The 24,886-nt window shown below is 39.3% G+C and overlaps 1 protein-coding gene across 1 annotated transcript in view; it reads right to left on the minus strand.

Moving 5' to 3' along the window:
* Nucleotides 1–24,886, minus strand: part of ATP6V1A (ATPase H+ transporting V1 subunit A) — a 64,130-nt gene that overhangs the window by 20,934 nt on the left and 18,310 nt on the right. The window contains exons 2-7 of the mRNA XM_003261824.3: nucleotides 10,475–10,566; nucleotides 7,818–7,946; nucleotides 4,631–4,845; nucleotides 4,238–4,375; nucleotides 2,713–2,864; nucleotides 309–471 (exon numbers count right to left, since the gene is read on the minus strand). Of these exons, the coding sequence (XP_003261872.1) occupies nucleotides 309–471; nucleotides 2,713–2,864; nucleotides 4,238–4,375; nucleotides 4,631–4,845; nucleotides 7,818–7,946; nucleotides 10,475–10,556 (879 nt within the window). The 5' untranslated portion in view covers nucleotides 10,557–10,566. The remainder of the gene's footprint in view (nucleotides 1–308; nucleotides 472–2,712; nucleotides 2,865–4,237; nucleotides 4,376–4,630; nucleotides 4,846–7,817; nucleotides 7,947–10,474; nucleotides 10,567–24,886) is intronic.

A 24,886-nucleotide genomic window follows, 5' to 3' on the forward strand; every position in this document is an offset into this window, starting at 1 on the left:
CCCAGCTACTCAGGAGGCTGAGGCAGGAGAATCGCTTGAACCTGGGAGGTGGAGGTTGCAGTGAGCTGAGATAGTGCCACTGCACTCCAGCCTGGGCAAAAAGAGTGAAACTCCATCACACACACAAAAAGAATTAAAATTCCTTTTCTTGAATATACAGATTAATTATAAATACAATTTTAAAATTCCTTAAAGATCCTTGACGAATGACAGCATTGCTCCAGACCCAACACAAAGCTTTATTAATTGTCAATGAACATTGATTAGTGGTATTTTCTCTAGGATATTATTTGAAGCTTTATACAGACCTCTGGGAAGTCCCGGAGGACTTCAGACATCTCATTTCCTCTTTCACCACATCCTACATAGATGATTACATCACTGTTAGAATACTTGGATAGAGACTGTGATATCACTGTCTTTCCACAGCCAAAGGCTCCAGGGATAGCAGTAGTTCCTCCCTGGACACACCTAAACAAAGAAAACAAAGTATGGATTACTTGACTTGCTGATAGATATTAATAAATAAAGTAGGGGCCGGGCGTGGTGACTCACGCCTGTAATCCCAGCAGCACTTCTGGGGGCTGAAGCGGGTGGATCATCTGAGGTCAGGAGTTTGAGACCAGCCTGGCCAACATGGTGAAACCCCATCTCTACTAAAATTACAAAAAAAAAAGAAAAATTAGCCTGGCGTGGTGGTGGGCACCTGTAATCCCAGCTACTCTGGAGGCTGGGGCAGGAGAACTGCTTGAACCTGGGAGGCAGAGGTTGCAGTGAGTCGAGATCGCGCCTTTGCACTACAGCCTAGGTGACAAAGCAAAAAACTCCATCTCAAAAAAAATAAAAATAAATAAAAATAAAGTAGGTAAGGAACACAAAAACACAAGTTAAAGAAAGAAAAAGCACTACGAAATATATTCCATAAACCGGAGAAGAGGGATATATGAAAATAATAAGATAAAATAAGGCTAGGCACAGAGGCTTATGCCTGTAATCCCAATGCTTTGGGAGACTGAGGTGGGAGGACTGCCTGAGCCCAAGACCAGCCTGGGCAAAAGAGCGAGACCCTGTCTCTATAAAAAAATTTAGAAATTAGAAGGGCATGGTGGTGCATGCCCATGGCCTAGCTATTCAGAAGGCTGGGGCAGGAGGATAACTGGAGCCCTGGAGTTTGAGGTTACAGTGAACTATGATCTAGCCATTGCATTCCAGCCTGGGTCACAGAGTGATAAACTGTCTCTTAGAGAGACAGAGAGAGAAAGAGAGAGAGATAGGAGATGGTTTATGGTTTTTAAGCAGTCGTAGAAAATGGAAAGAGCAGACAACAAATTAAGAAAGATTGCTGGGCAGCAGAGAAAGCCCAGTTGATTTTATTTAGGTCTGTGCAAAAATAATGACGGTTTTTGCCATTACTTTTAATAGAAATCATCAATTTATGGTGACATAAACCTACTATTTTTTAAAAATTATACCACAATTCTTTATTTTTAAAAAGTTACACATGCAAATAAATTAAATACATCTTTTATGCTGGGAGATCTATTCCTGTGCATGCTTTTGGTTTATTGAGTGACATAATAAATTGCTTGGTAATAATTTATACTTGAATCATTTGAACTTTGTACATCACAAAATCAGTTTACCATAAAATTATATAATTGGTTACAGAGAGGCTTAAGCCAAAAATAGACATCAGTTGAAAGCTACAGATATTGGAGTATTTACTTCTTTGCCATGAAACAGGGCATTTTCCCCCTTGCTCTGTCATCTGAATTATTTAATAATTTTAAATCTAGAAGTAGATCCAGCATCAAACTTAAAGTTAGGTATTCATGTTGCTTGCTTCTCAGTTTGATTTATCCCAGGCATGGAGTTTGGGACTAAACTGATCCCCTGGATTCCGTGACGACTACAGAGATTTCCTTCACCAAAAATCAGATGAAAGCCTTGTTTCTGCAGAGCTAAGAGTACACTACAGCACTTAGAAGCACATTCTGTACTATTTTCTTTCCCTCTTCCAAATGTTATCCCAGTTATTTGGGTGGGGCTTCTGTCTTGGTTCCCAGTCTAGGATAACTTAAGAAACATAGTGGCCGGGTGCAGTGGCTCACGCCTATAATCCTAGTACTTTGGGAGGCCAAGGCAGGTGGATTGCTTGAGCTCAAAAGTTTGAAATCAGCCTAGGCAACATAGTCAAACCTGGTCTCTACCAAAAACACAAAAAATTAGCCAGGTGTGGTGGTGCATGCCTGTGGTCCCAGCTACTCGAGAGAGTGAGGCAGAAGGAGGATTGCTTGAGCTGGGAGGCAGAGGTTGCAGTGAGCTGAGATCACGCCACTGCACTCTAGCTCTAACCTGGGCGACAGAGTGAGATCCTGTCTCTAAAAAAAAAAAGAAAAAAAAGAAGAAGAAAAAGAAGAAGAAGAAACACAATTCTATTGTTTTGGTACAGATTTTCTTCAGAAAATTTAATTTTTCCAGAAAAGTTTCAGAAATAATGCTTTCTGTGGGCAACCATGAAAAAAGTAAATCTTCAATGGTTTAAATTTATAATAAGTGCTAGCAATAGATAAAAATATTTAATTCACCATTATTACTCTAGATAAAATGTATTATAGTGTTAAACACATAAGCCCTTTTCTATAAAGATAAAAAAACATAAGCACATATAATAACTCTGAGGGAAAATCGTGGGACACATCTCAAACTTACGGAAAAAGGGCATCAAGGACTCTCTGGCCAGTCAACAGAGGATGATTGGCTGGCAGCTTCTCAGTGACAGGTCGAACTTGACGTACAGGCCATACTTGCACCATGGTGAACTTCTCTTTTACGCCTTCAAATTCAAGCTCCAAGACAACATCCTATAGAAATACAGTAGGATTTTAGTATGGTCATATTTGTGAACATTTCTTCCTTCAAAATCAAAGTAACCCGATTCTCTTGGGGTTAGGAAGGTGATACATGTAAGTGCAAAGGGAGATTTATACTTTTTATTATTAATTAATTATATATAGTCCTAGCTTTTTTTTTTAATCTGGTGCATTTATTACTTTTTTAATAATTAAAAACAAAATTTCTGAGTTAGAAAGGAGTATATCAGGCTTATGACTGTAATCCCAGCTTCTCAGAAAACTGAGGCAGGAGGATTGCTTAAGCCCAGTAGTTCCAGCACCCTGGGCAACATAGTGACACCCCATCTCCTAAACCAAAAAAAAAAAAAGAAAGAAAGAAGTATATAGAGCAACAAAGAAATAGTTAAATATAAGTAAAGGCCTGTAATCCCAGCTACTTGAAAGGCTGAGGTGGGAGAATCGCTTGAACCCAGGAGGCAGAGGACGCAGTGAGCCGAGATTGCACCACTGCACTCTAGCCTGGTGACAGAGCAAGAGTCCCTCACACACACACAAAAAAAATTAACTGGGCATGGTGGCACGTGCCCGTGGTCCCAGGTACTTGGGAGGCTGAGGTGATAGAATTGCTTGAGCCCAGCAGGTTGAGGCTACAGTGAGCTATGATTGCACCACTGCACTCCAGTCTGGGCAACACAGCAAGACCCTGTCTCAAAAAAAGAAAAAAATAGAATTCAAATAATCCATTATATAATAATAATACTAATTATTTTTATTTTTTGTGATGGAGTCTCACTCTGTCACCCAGGCTGGAGTACAATGGCGTGATCTCAGCTCACTGCAACCTCCACCTCCCAGGTTCAAGCGATTTTCCTGCCTCAGCCTCCTGAGTAGCTGGGATTACAGACGTGCGCTACCACGCCTGGCTAATTTTTGTATTTTTAGTAGAGACAGGGTTTCACCATGTTGGTCAGGCTGGTCTCGATCTCCTGACCTCGTGCTCCGCCCATCTCACCCTCCCAAAGTGTTGGGATTACAGGCGTGAGCCTACATGCCCGGTCCCATTATATAATTATTATGTGAATATTAATACACCATTAAAATCAAAGTCTATTCTATGCCTAAACAATTAGGGCTTTAAATAAATGTAGCATCGGTTAATACGGTAGAAAACTGTTACATTTCTTTAAAAAGAAATACTATGTTCTGCTTTTTCATCCCTAAATCCAAGTTAAAAATAAACAAACAAAAACCTTCAAAAATTATGAGTTACTCAAAACTTATATATTAAATATCAATTCTTTAATTACTTAGGGCACTAAAACTGGGCAGCTATCATACAAAAATAGAGGCACTCTGCAGGATAAAGTTTAAATGATACTTACAGAGGTATCATAATTCCCAGGTGGAGCAATGTAAGTTACAGTTCCTCTGTTTCGTGGGGGTAACATGATTTTGTGTTTGATAAGCGAGTTCTCACTGACAATTCCATAAATGTCTCCGCCAGTGATATGACTACCAACCTAGGGAATAAATGTATTTGCTGTTTAATTTTCAAATAAATGTCAAGTAGACTTGCCCCTGCTGCTATAATTTAAATCAATTATCTGATTTATCAATAAAACAGTTCTAAAATCCCATGAAGTAGAGTTAAGAAAAACTTTAAACTATCCTTCTGTAGTCTACTTTTATTTGGACTAAGAGTACAACGTAGTTTACTAAACATTCATTTTATATTCTTTCAATAACTTCAGAAATTCTTGGTTACATAGACATACCCGTAGGTTTTTGCAAGGTGTAAAGTCCCATTTGATATCTCTGCTAAGAGCAGACACGTTTACTCCTCTGGGGATGTAGATGCTTTGGGTCTGACTGCTGATATCCGACAAAGGTCTTTGAATACCATCAAAAATGGCTCCCATAATGCCAGGACCAAGCTCTACAGAGAGGGGTTTACCAGTGCGAAGTACAGGATCTCCAACAGACACACCAGCTAAAAACAGCAGCTAAGGAAAACCTACTATGAAGGTTTAAAGACACTATTAACAGGAAATACCACAGTTTAACAAGGAAATGCCACTCAAGAAGTGAAAACAGAAGTTCCCAAACTTTCTCAGTCCACAGGATTCGTAGGGTTTTCAGTAATTTTTTTCAGTGTCCCAGGAAAAATGATATATCTAACACTTGCATTTATTAAACAGTTATATCTAAACAACCTAATATGTATATACGTCCTAACAACTGAGTAGCAATTTGAAAAAAATATATGCAGAAGTTGAAAGAAAAAATAATATTAATTTCAGTCCTAAATATCCATAATTCTTATGAATGTGTATGCCCTTGGGGAACTATATAATTTTCCAATCTTGCAATCAGATTGGAAACCTGTTCCATTTTGATTTTCACATGATACTTGCTTTTGTAGCTTAGCAACTGCCAAAAACTCAGCTTTGCAAAGATATGACATCATTGACAAAAATATAGTAGAGCAACATAATGAAACTGTTTATTATCTCAAGCTACTAGTTCATGTGGTGTCTGACAATATGTCTAACATTCCTGTGTTTGCCTCAAAAGTTTTAAATATCCTGGCACCACATGAGTTTGCTGCAGCTTCTCAGAATGCCTCTGCAAAGTTTGGGAACCACAGGGCTAAAAACAGAAGCAAAACTCTCTCATTAATACATTGCTTCACATATACTGCTGAGGAATATCAGTCCCCTAATAAGGGTATTAGTACTTGGACAAAACCTAAAATCTTAAGAATAAAGTTATTTTGAAAACATACAAATAAGAATAAACACATAAATAAGCATAATGAGTCCACTTTATTCTCACACATTAGTTGACAGGAGTAAAATCAGTATAACTTTTCCTGAGAGCAATTTAGCAATATTTATCAAAATTCAAAATGGGTAAGTCGTGACATAGGGATCCAACTTCTGTGAATTCTTAATATACTTACAATGTAGCACTGTTTATAACAACCAAAATCTAGAAACCAAAACTTCTATAATTAAGACATTGATAAGTAAATAATGGTACATTTATATGATGGAATTGTTATATGGCTGTAAAAAAAAAGAACCAGAGTTATCATGAATTCCTCTAGAAATCTCTCTAAACTATGTATTTTCATTTCCAATTTTGATTATGAAAATTTTCAGAACAACAAAGTTGAAAGAATTTTACAGTGGACTCCCAATCTCTACCAGCTAGATTCTACCTTTAACATTTTACTATATTCATCACATATCTATTTATCTTCTAGAATACACATACTTTTAAGTGAAAAAAAGCAAGGTGTATAACAGTACATATAATATGCTATCTTGGGAGGCCGGGGCAGGTGGATCGTGAGGTCAGGCGTTCAAGACCAGCCTGGCCAAGATGGTGAAACCCCATCTCTACTAAAAATACAAAAAATTAGCCAGGCATGGTGGCACGTGCCTGAAATCCCAGCTACTTGGAAGGCTGAGGCAGAGAACTGCTCAAACCGGGAGGCGGAGGTTGCAGTAAGCCGAGACCATGCTACTGCACTCCAGCCTGGGCGACAGAGCAAGACTCCGTCTCAAAAAACAAACAAACAAACAAACAAAAAACTCAAATATATATATGTAGAGAAAAAGGAAAGAAAAATACAAATATTTGTATTTGCTCATGTATGTAATTACTAAACTAGAAGGATATACAATAAAGGGAGCTATAAATGTGGTTGCATGTGTGCATGGAGGTGTGTATGTGTTTTGATAAATGGCTAGATACAAGACAACAAAGGCAAGGAGGGTTGTCACTGTTTACATTTTCATTTACTTTAAATCTTCAAGCCATGAAAAAGATTAAACAAATTAAAAGATAAAAGTAACAACAGAAAAAATATTTCTGATTAGTCACGATTTCATAGCTACAAAAACTTCTATTTTTATTTAAAATTTCTAGATGATTTTACTTTAAATTGGCACCTAATACTATAAAGAGACTAGTTATCTGCATGCATGTGTTTTAGAATGGCAAAAACATCGTACCAAATAAATCTTGATTAAATACTCAAAGAATTAATGCTGATTTTGAGAATCAAAGTAAAACAAAGAAGCACTAAAAAAGGTGATTTTTCTTCACTAGGCTTAACCCTTTATTTTTCATAGAAAATTGAAAATAAATACTATGTTTAAAAGCCAAAATTATGGTAACCAAATAGTAAAGCTTTCTTAGTAATAAAACTGAAATGTAATATGTCACTCAGTGCTATCAGAAGAGTGGTGATCGGTTTATTTGTGGACTATTTTAAACTGAAATCATAATTGGAGAATTTTAACCTCACAAGTCAATATTGCTACTCTGTTTACGCTTTCTTCTACAATATGCGTCCCACTGAAGAAAAAATTCACTTGGTCCCCCTGAAGTTCATGAATTACTGAAGCAGTAAGAGCAATGAAAGTTCAGAAGATACTAATTTCTTAAAATAAGAGTACTAATTCATAGTAGTTTTCTCTCTTTCTTTAACATACTCCTGCATAATTCAGGTCTCTTCATAACACCAGCATTTCATGCTTCTAATATCATTAGTTGTTGCTGCTTTGCTGCTTCCACCTTTGGCTTAAATCCTTAATTTTTTTTTTTCTTTTCTGAGATGGAGTCTCACTTTGTCGCCCAGGCTGGAGTGCAGTGGTGCGATCTCGGCTCACTGCAACCTCCCACCTCCAGGGTTCAAGTGATTCTCCTGCCTCAGCCTCCCAAGTGGCTGGGATTACAGGCGCCTGCCACTACGTCCAGCTGATTTTTGTATTTTTATTAGCGACGGAGTTTCACCATGTTGGCCAGGCTGGTCTCAAATTCCTGACCTCAGGTGATCCACCTGCCTACCTCCCAAAGTGCCAGGACTACAGGTGTGAGGCACTATGTCTGGCCTAAATCCTTAAATTTTGAAATATAGAAAGTGGCAGGAAATTGAGCCGAAAAGGATACAAGTTTCTTCATACACCTGAATAGTAGCCATGTCACCCTCCAATCGAATAATCTCTCCAACCAACTCGCTGTGGCCCACTCTCACCAGCTCATACATGGCTGCACCTGCCATGTCACAGGCTGTAACCACTGAAGAGAACAAAAGACTATTTTGATGACTTAAGACTCTGGTGCTCTGTGAATAGTCACAAATAATTAAAACACCCAATAAACCCAGTATTGTGCCTCTCTCATATATTCATAAGAAGGATAAAAACCTACTATGGAACATACTGGTAGTTTCACACAGATATATTTTTAGTGTATAATATAAAGAGGTAAGCCAAAGATTATTTATTTACGTAATATACCTGAAAACTTTTCAAACATTTCAAGTTCTGCATGGCAAACTTACCTGGTAGGATTCAGGTATGTTCTGAGGGTTGCTATGATACATAGAGTGAAGGCTTTGGAACAATAAAAAAACTATTAAAAGTAGAAATTGGAATAAATGGTTTGGCTAGTAGTATGGTGGAATGCCACACAATTATCACTTTGTCGTGCTGTTACCATTTCCTTTGAGAGACAGACCTAAAGCAACATCTTTACTTTCTAATAACTTATAGCAGTGGTTCTTAAAACTCTTCTGGGACATGGACCCTTTTCAAAAACTAATAATAGCTCTACTAGAAAAACTCACACACACATCTACAAAATTTTTTTCATAGGCCATAAGGATATTTATAATCAGTCACCACCATTGGGTAGGAAATTGTCGATGGAATTCCATTTACTGAACTTACTATTTTGGACCACGTGGTCTAGTAAGCAAAAATTACTTTTCTAGCAGGGAGGGAAGGTTGCCATATTTTTAGACATGTGTAAGAATAAACCAATTTTTAATATTTAGCCTTCTGATACAACTGATTAGAACTATTTAATAGGTAATACTTCAGTGGAAACTATTAAAGTTTTATGAGTTAATTAACCTGTATTAAAAACAATGAAGACTTATTCACTCTACAAATATTTACCTCTATGCTGACTACTTAAGAATTAAGATGCACTGAAATACCAGAGATAATGAAATTTAAAAATCGTATTTCATAAGCCAAAAAAGGATGCCATTGTTCCATTACCTTATTAAGTACTTAAGAATTAAAAATTGCAGGAGGCAAGGGGAGGGAGAGCATTAGGACAAATACCTAACACATGTGGGGCTTAAAACCTAGCTAACAGGTTGATAGGTGCAGCAAGCCACCATGGCACATGTATACCTATGTAACAAACCTACACTTTCTGCACATGTATCCCAGAACTTAAAGTAAAATTTAAAAAAATTAAATAAAAAAAATAAAAATTGTTTCCAGGAGGAGTTTACTACACAGTTTCACAGAATATTTTGTCCTAAACTCTTTGATGTTCTTTTGCCTTTTCTCTAAAAGTTCTTGGGTTTAGCCTGTCCGTCCTGAAGACCCTAATGATCATTGAGAGGACAATTATTTCTCTGCATGGCAAAAGATACTGATAACCTTTTAATGACTTGCCAATGAAATCAAGCTCAAACACCAAGTTCTTGGGGGAGAAAAAAGAGGCACAGTGACTGACAGTCTTCACTTGCGTAAACATCAAAAAACTGTCATCACCACTACTGTAACTAGAAGAAGAAAAAGACTACATAGCATGAGGTTTTAAGGATAATACATCACTGAGCAGGTTTTACTTAGAGAAACTGTGATGTGAATCACATTTTGTAGTGGGAGTATTCAATAACAAAACAAATACTGGCATAAGATTTATTATTTAAAAAGCAGCACTCCATGTTTTGGCAGAATGGACATAAAGTTTGGGTCCTAAGACTTCTTTCCCACAGGTAGTTAATCATGTGATACTTAAAATAACCATTCAAGGCCAGGCGTGGTGGTTTACGCCTGTAATCCCAGCACTTTGGGAGGCCAAGGCGGGCGGATCACGAGGTCAGGAGATCGAGACCATCCTGGCTAACACAGTGAAACCCCGTCTCTACTAAAAATACAAAAAATTAGCCGGGAGTGGTGGCGGGTGCCTGTAGTCCCAGTTATTCAGGAGGCTGAGGCAGGAGAAGGGCAGGAACCCGGGAGACGGAGCTTGCAGTGAGCCGAGATTGCGCCACTGCACACCAGCCTGGGGGACAGAGCAAGACTCCGTCTCAAAAAACAAAAAAATAAAAAAAAATAACCATTCAGAAAGTTTCATAAATGCAAAGGGCAAAAGCTAATATTGCTGAGAAATGCTCTGAGCATTTGAATTATTAAAGTTCAAAGCAAATTAACATTTACTGAATGCCTGCCATATGCAAGGTATTACATATTAAAAGCTATAAACTTCATAGTTTTTTTACCTCAAATTTAACAAAAAATTAAGACATATAAAACTGAACACTGATTGAACATTTACATAATTATAAACAGGATATCACAAAGTAGCACCTCAATAATTATCAAATTTAGATAATCAATGCTAGATGAGCCCTTATGATAGAGATTCTACTTCGGTCTTATAGTCACTATGAGATCGCCTAAGGACAAACAGAATTTATGCGGGTAAACAGAAAGTTGTATATTTCTATGTAAAATATTTTGAAAAGACATTAATCAAACTTAGATATCCTTATTTTGAGATTATGATGTATTACTTACCAGGTCCTGAGACCCCATGCACATAACCAAATGTGCTTTCTTTATCTTCGTCAAGTATTTTGGGTAGCTTGGAAAAATCCATGTTCGTTTACCTATGGTAAATAAATAAATAAATAAATAAGTTATAATTATAAACCCTAAAGCAAAAGAACCAAAATATAGGTAGTCCACTAAGATGAGACCACTCTCATCCTTGGTGTATTCTTGAGTTATTATACTTCTTCAAAGTAGAATACAAAAATTCTCTTTTCCTTAATTTAAAAAAATTTTTAAGAGGCTGTCACCCAGGCTGGAGTGTGGTGGTACAGTCATAGCTCACTGCAGCCTCAGACTCCTGGACTCTAGTGATCCTCCTGCCTCAGCCTCCCAAGTAGCTATGACTACAGGTGTGTACCACCATGCCCAGCTAGTCTTTTTTTTTTTTTTTTTCTTTTTTTTTGAGACAGAGTCTAACTCCACTACCCAGGCTGGAGTGCAGTAGAGGGATCTCTGCTCACTGCAACCTCTGCCTCCCGAGTTCAAGCAATTCCTGTGCCTCACCCTCCAGGGTAGCTGGAATTACAGGTGCATGTGACCACACCTGGCTAGTCTTCGTATTTTTAGTAGAGACAGGGTTTTGCCACGTTGGCCAGGCTGGTCTCAAACTCCTGACCTCAAGTGATCCACCCACCTCAGCCTCCCAAAATGCTGGGACTACAGACGTGAGCCAGCCACTGAACCCAGCCAAAATTCCTAAAATGTAGTTAAAACTACCCTATTCCTGGATGCTCGATGGTTTTATCACAACCGAATTATATCTCTATGTGAGGTATTTCATAGGAAATATCGGTAACTATAACAAAAAATGTGAAGTCTTTTCAATGACTTATCCACCCCTACAACAAGCCCATCCTCAATGACCTCTCTGACTTATCCAGCTACTCTTTCACTTAATCATGCTGCAGATACATATTGAATTGTCAGTTCTCAAAAACACAAGCACATTCTACTTCAGGGCCTTTGTACAGGTTGTTTCCTCTGCTTAGAATGTTATTCTCCAAGGTATCTACTCCTACACCTCCTTCAGGTCTTTTTTTTCTAACACGGTCTGGTTCTGTCGATTAGGCGGGAGTGTAATGGTGTGATCATGGCTCACGGCCAACTCAACTTCCTGGGCTCAAGAGATCCTCTCACCTCATCCTCCCTAGTACCTGGGACCACAGGTGTGTGCTACCACATCTGGCTAATTTTATTTTATTTTCTGTGAAGACAGGATCTCAGTATGTTGCCTAGGCCAGTCTTAAACTCCTGGGCTCAAGTGATTCTCTGGCCTTAGCCTCCTGAAGTGTTGGGATTACAGGTGTGAGCCACCATGTTCAGCACTCCTTCAGATCTTTACTCAAACATCACCTTCTCCATGAGGCTTCTCTGTCCATTTATTTAAAACTGCAACATCCTTCCTCCTTCCCTACTTTATTTTATACCATAGCACTTTTCACAATGTATCAAACGATATATTTTACTCCTTAAAGGTATTTATTTATTACCTATCTTTAAATTTTAACTAGGAGTGTTTTTCCTTTTTTCTTTTAGTGGAACACACAGAATAGTTTAAGAAATTCATTTCAACCTCTTACTTTATAGATAATATAATTTAAAAAACAGGAACTATCCAAGTTCACATTGAAAACTGGTAACAGATTCCAAAGGAGAAAGTTTATTTGTGACTGCTGATCTACCTTAATAACTATTACCAATTTAATGAGGGAGATGAAATACATGTACACATGAAAAGCTAAATAATGTCCAAAATTAACCATGAAGAAAGAGTCATAGATCAATAAGTGATAAAGTACCAAATAGTATACCCTTATTTACTAAAAGTTCAAAGATTAGAATGTTTAGAGAAGATATCTTGAAGGTCAGGTAGAATTTGCACACAGTAGAAAAAGAAAGGTAGCAAAGACACTGCAGAGGGTAGAGGGGGTGCCAATAACAAAAGAATGGAGAAAAACATTCAGGAATAGTGAACAGACCAGCCTGACTGGTATAAAGACTATATTAAAGCAGCAGTGAGAAATAAGGATGTAAGGGTAAAGACTAACTTGTGGATCTTGAACTGACTGCCAAAATAACAAGTGGACTTTATCCTATAAACACAAGGAAATTACTGAAGATTGAGGGAGAACTATTATGAGAAGAATAGTGTTCAATTACTTTAACAGAATTAAAGTAGGGGAGGCAGGATAAGTTGAAGCAGCTCTGGAAATAGGTAAGGCTTGAATGTCAATGGAACTCCATTTATTGTATGTTTACAGAGCTTTCGAAGCTTTAAATAGCTGTATAGTAAAACAAAATGACTTAAATGCTCAATTGAGGTGCAAACACCACCTTGGGAGCAGAGGAGAAACTGATTCCAACTTGCAGAAGTGTACACCAATGTGGATGAAGTATAGTGAACAGGTAGCTGTAAAGTAAATTTTTGTTTTTGTTTTTTTTGAGACAAGTTTTTGCTGTCACGCAGGCTGGAGTGCAGTGGTGCGATCACAGCGCACTGCAGCCTTGACCTCCTGGGCTCAAGTGATCACCTCAGCCGCCCCCGTCCCCACCCCACCCAGTAGTTGGCGTGACAAGCACACGCCACCACACCCAGCTAATTTTTACATTTATTGTAGAGACAGGGTTTCACCATGTTGCCCAGATTGGCCTCAAACTCCTGGGCTCTAGTGATCTGCCTGCCTCGGCCTCCCAAAGTTCTGGGATTACTGATATGAGCCACCGCGCCTGGCAGAAATTTATTAGGATTTTTGGCTTCCTGAAGATACAGTAGAAGTCATTAAGAGCAGGCATGGGACTGTAAAATATTGGAATCTAAAGAGACAGAACGAGACTTTCTAGAAACTGAGAGATAATACGGGGAAAAACAGAAGATTTAACGACAAACATATTTAATTGGACAATAGGTTGGGAAAAGTCTTCAAAGAAGTAGTGAACAAGTGAATGAGGTGAAATTTCAATCTTCAGAAAATCAAAGATTTTCAAAATCAGAAAAGAAACTGACAATCATACACAGTCTAAGTTCCTCCCCAAATATGGGTATTTCCTCTATAGCACTCATGATACATGGTCATCTGCCTATTAAAGTGGAAACAGCATGAGATCTTGGGTCAGCAGACCTGGGATCACATCCTGGTCCTACCAATAACATGCTGCAGAACATCTTGGACAAATCAAAATCTCTTAATATCTGCATTTGAAAAACAGTAATAATGCTACCACATACCCCAGACTTGTGATTGCATTACAAATTTGCTTAAATGTTCCTTGTGTCTGGGTGCAGTGGCTCATGCCTGTAATTCCAGCACTTTGGGGGGCCAAGGTGGGCAAATCACTTGAGGTCAGAAGTTCGAGACTGGCCTAGCCAACACGGCAAAACCCTGTCTCTACTAAAAATACAAAAATTAGCTGGGTGTGGTGGTGGGCGCCTGTCATTCCAGCTACTCAGGAGGCTGAGGCAGGAGAATTGCTTGAACCCGGGAGGTGGAGGCTGCAGTGAGCCAAGACTGCACCACTGCATTCCAGCCTGGGCAACAAAAACAAAACTCCATCTCAAAAAAAAAAAAAAAAAAAAAGTTCCTTGTGAAATGTAATATGCTTACAAAAATGTCATCAGTAACATTATTTGAATATAGGTCCTGAATTTGGAAAAAGCCATTCTGTTTTTAGAAATACTATCTCACATCCAACCTAAAGCTACTTCCCTTAACTCCTATCCTTTGGCCCTATTTTTTCCAATTACTATAGCCATACAAAGTATGTTTCCTCTCCAAGCACATTCTCTTTCGTGCCTTCCACTGTCCCTCAAAGTATAATCTTTTCAGATGCTTCACTCCTGAGACTACCCTTTTCTAGAAGTATTTCACAAGGTCAATATTTCTTTTAAATAGTACAAATAAAACAACGTTCTAGATGCTGTATGAGTGAGTACTGAAGAGTACTACTTCATCTATTCTGAATGCTGCTTTTTCTTTTCTTTTTTTTTTTTTTGAGACAGGGTCTCACTCTGTCACCCAGGCTGGAGTGCAGTGGTGCAGTCTCAGCTCACTGCAACCTCCACCTCCGAGGTTCAAGCGATTCTTGTGCCTCAGCCTCCTGAGTAGCTGGGACTACAGTGTGCGCCACTACGCCCAGCTAATTTTTGTATTTTTAGTAGAGATAGGGTTTCACCATGTTGGCCAGACTGGTCTCGAACTCCTGACCTCAAGTGATCTGCCCACCTGTAATCCCAAAGTGCTAGGATTACAGGCGTGAGCCGCCGCGCCCAGCAAATGCTTCTTTTTATTGAGAGACAAATGCCACGGTTTGAAGACTTTGAATTTATAAGTTGTGTCCTTAGGCAAATCAAATTGTTTCATCCTTTTGAGCCTCAGTTTCATCTGTAAATTCTAATGGCGTTTTTGTGAGACGCCTAACAGAAAAGTAATACTGATGACTACTAATTTCATTCTATTAATATAAGCTAAGATCGCCTTTTTTCTAAAGTGTCCAGTGATTCTTATCTTGCTACCAAATCTAGTAGTTCTTATCTTGAACCAAATCTAGTCACTTAGCTAGTTTTTTTTGGATTTCAGAGAATATACGAGAGCATACCAAGAAATTTCCCTGTTTACGGTAGACTGCTATAGCAACCTGTTTCTTGTTCACATTCTGGGATGGGGTAGATAGTTCTTATCTTGAACCAAATCTAGTCGCTTGGCTAGTTTTTTTTTTCCTAGTTATCAGGTGCATTTTATCATAACTTTATTTTCTAAGATCAACTGTATTTTTTTTAAGCATTGATGATGTGCCAGCTGCTGTATTATAGATGGAAAATATAATGAAGTAAGACACAGTCTTTCCCTCAAGGATCTTCTGGCATAGTGGGATGAAAAGACAAACAGGTAGTTCTTATAAGGTGACATATGTGCTCTCTTAGGAGTACTATAGGCTGGAGATTTAGAAGAGCATAAAGCAATGGCATCTAACCTAGAGTTGGGCAGGATGAAAGTGACTTAACAGGAGGTTAAGCTGAGACTTGGAGGGATGAACAAATGAGGCATCAGAGTACCTAGTAAAGCCTCCCTACAGATGGTTGAAATCTGTGGTTCAGGAAGGTATTCTAAAGTTTGAGGGAATAACGATGTCTGTTCTGATTTTTTAAAACAAGTATTTACATACTTTCCCTTTAAGACTAAACAGTGCATGCCTCCAAATGTATGAGCAATGATTAGCGGAAACCAAATGGGTTTGTTCATGATTCAGCTGTCTTGTGGGTTTAGCAGTCAGCTGGAAAATCCTAGCCAACATGAGAATTTTAATGATTCTATAGTTTTTAACTCTTTAATTTTTAGGCACATATTATTTAATTTATGCCAAAGACAGCAGACTTTAGGAAGTGACATCATACTAATAAGAGAACCTAGAGTCCTAGTGATAATTCTACAAATTTACCTAAAGATAATTGTCACCAGATCCATAAATTTGCATTAATTTGGTGAATATTCTTGTATTAGCAAACCAAGATGACTGTCCTTTTTAAAAAGCCAATATTGGCCAGGCATGGTGGCTCACACCTGCAATCCCAGCACTTTGGGGGGCCAAGGCGGGTGGATCAGGAAGTCAGGAGTTTGAGACCAGCCTGACCAACATGGTGAAACCCCGTCTCTACTAAAAATACAAAAAAATTAGCCAGGTGTGGTGGCGCGCGCCTATAATCCCAACTACTCAGGAGGCTGAGGCAGGAGAATTGCTTGAACCCAGGAGGCAGAGACTGCGGTGAGCCGAGATCGCGCCACTGCACTCCAGCCTGGGTGACAGAGTGAGACTCCATCTCAAAAAAAAAAAAAAAAAAAAAAAAAAAGCCAATATTAAGTGGAGAAAAAAATGATGATGATTCTGAGTAATTTAATTTTCTCTACTCCATTGTGTTTATACAGAGAGGTGGTTGTAAATACATCCTGAAATCTGCTCTTACCACATCTTTCATAATAATTATGAAAACACGAGTTTTAAAGTGTAAACTTCCAAGCATTTTTGTCCATTTGTTTTTTTTGTTTGTTTGTTTGAGACGGAGATCACACCACTGCACTCCAGCCTGGGCGACAGAGCGAGACTCCGTCTCAAAAAGAGAGAGAAAAAGATGCAAGTGTTTTTCCCCCACAGTGAAATAAAAATTACTCATCAGGTAGACATACTATAGTGACCTGATGACTGAATAGGGCTAAACATATAGCATTTTGGTGAGCATGGTCATACAATATACTAATTTGTTTATAACTCTTCCTTATTATCTGTGAATAGTTAAAAATACTCCACTAAAATCTTCTGCTTCATCATTGAATGCTTATGCCTCTCAGTGAAAAATAGGCTTTTAAAAATGTTAAAACAATCTCCTAGAACACCAACTTTCAATAAGCAAATTATACTGCAAGTTAGATTATATTCAAAGTTAATTTTTTTTTTTTTTTTTGAGATGGAGTCTCCCTCTGTTGCCCAGGCTGGAATGCAGTGGCATGATCTCGGTTCACTGCAACCTCTGCCTCCCAGCTACTGCCTCAGCCTCCCGAGTAGCTGGAATTACAGGCATGCGCCCCCACACCCAGCTAATTTTTTTGTATTTTTAGTAGAGACAGGGTTTCACCTTATTGGCCAGGCTGGTCTTGAACTCCTGACCTTGTGATCTGCCCGCCTCGGCCTCCCAAAGTGCTGGGATAACAGGCGTGAGCTACCATGCCTGGCCTGAAAGTTAAATTTTATCCCAAATCTCTATAAGGTCCAACTATGATATGATTTAATGCTACATAAAATAGCTTTACAGGCTATTTAATAACTCCTTCTTAAGACAATATACAGCTATTGATTTTCTTTTTCTTTTTTTTTTGAGACAGAGTCTCAGTCTGCTACCCAGGCTGGAGTGCGGTGGCACGATGTCGGCTCACTGCAATGTCCACCTTCCGGGTTCAAGCGATTCTTGTGTCTCAGCCTCCCAAGTAGCTGGGACTATAGGCACAAGCCACCATGCCTGGCTAATCTTTTGCATTTTTAGTAGAGACGGGATTTCTCCAAGTTGACCAGGCTAGCCTGGAACTGCTGACCTCAGGTGATCCATCCGCCTTGGCTTCCCAAAGTGCTGGGATTACAGGCATAAGCCACTGTGCCCGGGCTATACAGCTATTGTTGTTCTCCAACATTTAAAAAATAAAAGCATGAGGCCAGGCATGATAGTTCATGCCTGTAATCTCAGCACTTTTGGAGGCCGAGGCAGGTAGGTTACTTGTGGTGAGGAGTTCAAGACCAGCCTGGCCAACAATGGTGAAACCCTGTCTCTACCAAAAAATACAAAAATTAGCCAGGTGTGGTGACGCAAAACTGTAGTCCCAGCTACTTGGGAGGCTGGTGGAGGAGAACTGCATGAACCCGGGAGGTGGAGGTTTCAGTGACCAGAGATTGCGCCACTGCACTCCAGCCTGGGTGACAGAGTCTCAAAAATAAATAAATAAATAAAAGCAGGAATACTTATTACATACTTTCATGAAAGCAGTGTGGTATACACAGATGCACTCATAGAAAAATCAAATCAATGATTATATAAAAATGTTGCCTTTAGCTGTTTTGACTTCAACCTTAAGGATAAAAAGTAAATGCAACTTACAACTAAGATTCTTTGGTTACAAATGAAAGGAGTGCCCCTCCCCACCCAATTTGTGAAAGATTTAAACAAAAACAAAAACCTTGTGGTAGAAGAGGAAAAATCCAGAAAGGCAGCACAGGCAACCGATCTGAGTTAATGAGTCATCAGTCTCTCCGCAACGGGCACTGCAGAACACTGCAGTGACAAATAACACCAGAGGAAAAAATTTTTTTCCTATAAAGTCCACTCCAAATTGCTGCTGGTTAATGCAACTGGTAATTTCATTATTTCAGAAATTATTCTTTTTACTACCAAAGTCTTGGATATGGCTGTTGGGGGCAAAGAGGAGGTGATATATAAAAGTTAAACACTAAGATTCCAAGGTAATATTTACTCACATACAAAATCCTGGGGCACTTCATTGATAATGAAGCATTATTTTGATGTAACACTTGTTACATTAGAGTGTAATGAAAAAATACATTCTATCTAATTGATTAAAGACTATCTCTGGAAATCACAGATTTTTTAAAAAAGATTCAGAAGAATCTAATGGATTATAACCAATTACTTATTTTCACAAACTGTTAATCTTTTTAGAGAAAGGTATCTTAAATCTGTTTAATATTTTTATGTTTGGTCAGAAAGTTATAGAACAGGTAGAATTCCAACAAATAACATTACCTGATCATATTTTTAGAGTATAGTACTAGTCATTTTGTGACACTCTCTATTCATCTCCTTCAATCCACCTACCTAGCAATCCTATTAGAATGGCTTATGTGGCAGATTTATTTCACTATGTATATTTAGTTTCCTGATTTTTCCTTGCCAACCAAAAGCCAACTTTGTTCAAAATTTGGTAAGCCTATTACTGTAATTCCAGTTCCCTCGACTGCTTTGGAAATAAGCACATAATAAACGATGTTCTGACCATAAGAATTAAGGCAAAATCTGTTGGAGACCTTCTGGAAATAATTTCTTTGTTCTTTTAAAAGATACAGGCAGCTGGGTGCAGTGGCTGTAATCGCAGCACTTTGGGAGGCCAAGGTGGGTGGATCACCTGAGGTCACGAGCTTGAGACCAGCCTGGCCAACATGGCAAAATCCCATCTCTACTAAAAATACAAAAATTAGCCAGGCATGGTGACGTGCGCCTGTAGTCCCACCTACTTGGGAGGCTGAGACAGGAGAATCACTTGAACCTGGAAGGCGGAGGTTGCAGTGAGCCGAGATTGTGCCACTGCACTCCAGCCTGGGCGACAGAGTGAGACTCCATCTTAAAAAAAAAAAAAAAAAAAAAAGATACAGGCTCTGAGAAACAATACTCTCCTTTGGGATTTGGTCATCTGCCTGCGACGTCTGGAACTGCGGCAGCCATATTAGGACCTTGAGGGAGCTAAGCAGGCAGCCCACCTTGCTAAGGATTACAAAATAGAAAGACAAAAGACATCTGAGTCCTTGTTGTCTTTATTGGCACACTCAATTAACCAACACAACAAGAAAGGACTTTTAAAAATAAATATTTTTATATTGTACATATTTCATAGTGCTTTTTTAAAAAATAAACCAAAAGGTTAAGAATATACATAAGGTCATCAGTGAAGTAGTCCCTAAGAATTACTAAGGTGGACTACAATGAAATGTGTAGACAAAAGCAGGAATCAAAGAGTAGAGAACAGCAAAGTCACAGATGGCAAACTGGACTAACAATCAGGAAAAACTTATTCTTATTGGAATAAAATTGAGGACACACACACACTCTTCTATTTCAACTGTATATCAAAACTAAGGCATTCCTGAAAAAGAAATAGTGAAGATAAACACTAGGGTGGGCACTTAAACTGGGAATGGAATTTAAATTGTGTCAGCTAAACATACTTACGGTTCATCAACAAGCTTGTCCAGAAATGATTTTTATGTCACTTTTAGAAATGGATTCCTTTCCAGCCAGGCACGGTGGCTCACACCTGTAATCCCAGCACTTCGGGAGGCCAAGGCCGGTGGGTCACAAGATCAGGAGTTCAAGACCTGCCTGGCCAAGATGGTGAAACCCTGTCTCTACTAAAAATACAAAAAAATTAGCTGGGCATGGTGGCAGGCGCCTATAATCCCACCTACTAGGGAAGCTGAGGCAGAGAATTGCTTGAACCCAGGAGGCGGAGGTTGCAGCGAGCTGAGATTGCGCCACTGCACTCCAGCCTGGGCGACAGAGCACGACTCCAACTCAAAAAGGAAGTAGATTTCTTTCCCTTCAAATTTTTACAAATAAAATTGTACGATATTGGGTGAAACCGTAACAAAATACCGTATTGAGTGTACAAGTTCCACAGTATCAATGTACAGGCTAGAAGCCTATGGTCAATGGTAAAACTAATGTACGGATTCAAGTATCCCTGCCCTCAAAGCGCATATTATATCATTTTCCTACTTCCTCCCTTCCATATGGCACACTGTCTTATACAGCAGTAACTCAGTAAAACGTTCTGAAATTAAAAAGAGATAACATCAGGCTGGGCGCAGTGGCTTACACCTGTAATCCGAGCACTTTGAGAGGCTGAGGCCGGTGGATGAGGTCAGGAGTTGGAGACCAGCTTGGCCAACATGACAAAACCTGGTCTCTACTAAAAATACAAAAATTAGCCGGGCATGGCGGCGTGTGCCTGTAATCCCAGCTACTCGGGGCGCTGAGGCAGGAGAATTGCTTGAATCCAGGAAGCTGAGGTTGCAATGAGCCAAGATCACGCCACTGCACTCTAGCCTGGGTGCCAGAGCAAGACTCTGTCTCAAAAAAAAAACAAAAAAAAAAACATAACATCAACTACTATTTGTTAAGTACATATCACACTCCAGGCATTATGTTAAAAAAGCAAACATCTCTTTAATTCTTAACAATAGTCCTATGAAATAGGTATTATTTGATTAAGAAATAGGGGACAGAACTAAAGAGTGATGATGCCCAGATTTGGTCTGATCGCAACACCTAGGCATGTAATAAATAATTCAAAAGACCTTATTTCGACAGTAGTTTTCACCTTTAGCTAGTAGGTTGGTGCAAAAGTAATTGCCGTTTTGCCATCAAAAGCAATGGCAAAAAATGCAATTACTTTTGCACCAACTATACCATTTTTAGAAAAGAAAGCCATGTGTCATGGACTAAATGTGTCCCCCCAAAATTCACATTTTAATTCCAACCCTCAATGTGATGGTATTAGGAAGTGGGGCCTTTGGTACATAATTAGGTCGGAAGGTGGAGCCCTCATGAATGGGATTAGTGCCCCTCTAGAGATGATCTCTGAGCTGGATGCAGTGGCTCATGCCTGTAATCTCAGCACTTTGGGAGGCTAAGGCAGGAGGATTGCATGAGTCCAGGTGTTCAAGAACAGAATAGGTAACATAGTGAGACCCTGTCCCTACAAAAAATTTAAAAATTAGCTGGGCGTGGTGGTGTGCGCCCATAGCCACAGCTACTTAGAAGGTTGAAGTGGAGGACTGCTTAAGCCTGGGAGGTTGAGGCTGCACTGAGCCGTGGTCGCACTGCTGCACTCCAGCCTGGGTGACAGAGCAAGACTCTGTCTCAAGAGAAGTAAAAAAAAAGACAGAGAGAGAGAGAAAGAGAGAGAGGATCTCTGCTCTCTACCATGTGAGGATAGAAAAAGATGTCCACCTACAAACCAGAAGGAAGCAGGCCCTGACCAGACAAGGATCTATAGGCACCTTGACCTCAGACTTCCCACACTCCAGACTATGAGAAATGTTGCTGTTTAAGTCACATAGTTTATGGCAATTTGTTATAGCAACCAAACTAAGACTTTTTGTATTATTTACTGACCCTATGTAAAAATGCAAGCACAAGGGAGGGGATGAAAAAAAGGTGACATAATGGGACACTCACAAACTAAGGAGTAATTAGTAGAACAAGAATTGACTGTTCCTAAATTACTCATCTCCTTTTTTTTGAGATGGAGTCTTGCTCTATCACCCAGGCTGGAGTGCAGTGGTGTGATCTCGGCTCACTGCAACCTCCGCCTCCTGGGTTCATGCGATTCTCCTGTCTCAGCCTCCTGAGTAGCTGGGATTACAGGTACGTGCCACCACACCTGTTTACCTTTTTTTTTTGTATTTTTAGTACAGATGGGATTTCACAATGCTGGCCAAGCTGGTCTTGAACTGATCTCAAGTGATCTGCCCACCTTGGCCTCCCAAAGTGCTGGGATAACAGGCTGAGCCACCGCACCTGGCCACTCATCTCTCTTTTTTTTTTTTGCGATGGAGTTTCGCTCTTGTTGCCCAGGCTGGAGTGCAATGGCACCATCTCAGTTCACTGCAACCTCCACCTCCCACATTTAAGATATTCTTCCTGCCTCAGCCTCTCAAGTAGCTGGGATTACAGACATGCGCCACCACGCCAGGCTAATTTTGTATTTATAGTAGAGATGGGGTTTCACCACGTTGGCCAGGATGGTCTTGAACTCTTGACCTCAGGTGATCTGCCGGCGTCGGCCTCCCAAAGTGCTGAATGAGCCACTACGCCTGGCCCCATCTCTTACAAAACTAAGATTTTTTAAAAACATAACATTGTATTTTACTAATACCTAGCTTTATAACACAAACATAACCAACTAACTATATTAGCCAAAAAAAAGACAAAACATCAATGTGACTACAAAGTAAATGGGCATATCTAAGAGGAAAATAGGCATATTTGAGGATAATCAGAATATTAATGCCCACAGACTCAATACAACTTTGCTACTATTAAAAATAGAGAACAGAAGTGGAAAATTTCTGGTCAATTATTTTAAGCTCAGAACAACAAAGCTACCTGAAACAGAATTTGGGTAAGAAATTCCTTTTTTTTTTTTTTTTAATTAAGACAGGGTCTGGTTCTGGCTCTATCACCTATGCTGGAGTACAGTGATGCCATCTCGGCTCACTGCAACCTCAGCTCACTGCACTCCACCTCCAGGGCTCAAGTGATCCCCCCACCTCAGTGCTGGGATTATAGGCATGAGCTAGGATTACAGGCATGATTACAGTGCTGGGATTACAGGCATGAGCCACTGTGCCGGGCCTTTTTTATTTATTATTATTATTTTTAATTTTATTATTATTATACTTTAAGTTTTAGGGTACATGTGCACAATGTGCAGGTTTGTTACATATGTATACATGTGCCATGTTGGTGTGCTGCACCCATTAATCTCCTGATGCTATCCCTCCTCCCTCCCACCACCCCACAACAGTCCCCAGCGTGTGATGTTCCCCTTCCTGTGTCCATGTGTTCTCATTGTTCAATTCCCACCTATGAGTGAGAACATGAGGTGTTTGGTTTTTTGTCCTTGAGATAGTTTACTGAGAAAGATGATTTCCAGTTTCATCCATATCCCCACAAAGGACATGAACTCATCATTTTTTATGCCTGCATAGTATTCCATGGTGTGTATGTGCCACATTTTCTTAATCCAGTCTATCATTGTTGGACATCTGGCTTGGTTCCAAGTCTTTGCTATTGTGAATAGTGCCGCAATAAACATATATGTGCATGTGTCTTTATAGCAGCATGATTTATAGTCCTTTGGGTATATACCCAGTAACGGGATGGCTGGGCCAAATGGTATTTCTAGTTCTAGATCCCTGAGGAATTGCCACACTGACTTCCACAATGGTTGAACTAGTTTACAGTCCCACCAACAGTGTAAAAGTGTTCCTATTTCTCCACATCCTCTCCAGCATCTGTTGTTTCCTGACTTTTTAATGATCACCATTCTAACTGGTGTGAGATGGTATCTCATTGTGGTTTTGATTTGCATTTCTCTGATGGCCAGTGATGATGAGCATTTTTTCATGTGTTTTTTGGCTGCATAAATGTCTTCTTTTGAGAAGTGTTTGTTCATATCCTTCGCTCACTTTTTGATGGGGTTGTTTGTTTTTTTCTTGTAAATTTGTTTGAGTTCATTGTAGATTCTGGATATTAGCCCTTTGTCAGATGAGCAGGTTGCGAAAATTTTCTCCCATTCTGTAGGTTGCCTGTTCACTCTGATGGTAGTTTCTTTTGCTGTGCAAAAGCTCTTTAGTTTAATTAGATCCCATTTGTCAATTTTGGCTCTTGTTGCCATTGCTTTTGGTGTTTTAGACATGAAGTCCTTGCCCATGCCTATGTCCTGAATGGTATTGCCTAGGTTTTCTTCTAGGGTTTTTATGGTTTTAGGTTTAGGCAGGAGAAGGAAATAAAGGGTATTCAATTAGGAAAAGGGGAAGTCAAATTGTCCCTGTTTGCAGATGACATGATTGTATATCTAGAAAACCCCATTGTCTCAGCCCAAAATCTCCTTAAGCTGATAGGCAACTTCAGCAAAGTCTCAGGATACAAAATCAATGTACAAAAATCACAAGCATTCTTATACACCAATAACAGACAAACAGAGCCAAATCATGAGTGAAATCCCATTCACAATTGCTTCAAAGAGAATCAAATACCTAGGAATCCAACTTACAAGGGATGTGAAGGACCTCTTCAAGGAGAACTACAAACCACTGCTCAATGAAATAAAAGAGGATACAACAAACAAATGGAAGAACATTCCATGCCCATGGGTCGGAAGAATCAATATCGTGAAAATGGCCATCCTGCCCAAGGTAATTTATAGATTCAATGCCATCCCCATCAAGCTACCAATGACTTTCTTCACAGAATTGGACAAAACTACTTTAAAGTTCATATGGAACCAAAAAAGAGCCCACATCACCAAGTCAATCCTAAGC

The sequence above is a fragment of the Nomascus leucogenys genome, chromosome 21 (assembly GCF_006542625.1).
Source record: "Nomascus leucogenys isolate Asia chromosome 21, Asia_NLE_v1, whole genome shotgun sequence".
Classification (NCBI taxonomy): domain Eukaryota; kingdom Metazoa; phylum Chordata; class Mammalia; order Primates; family Hylobatidae; genus Nomascus; species Nomascus leucogenys.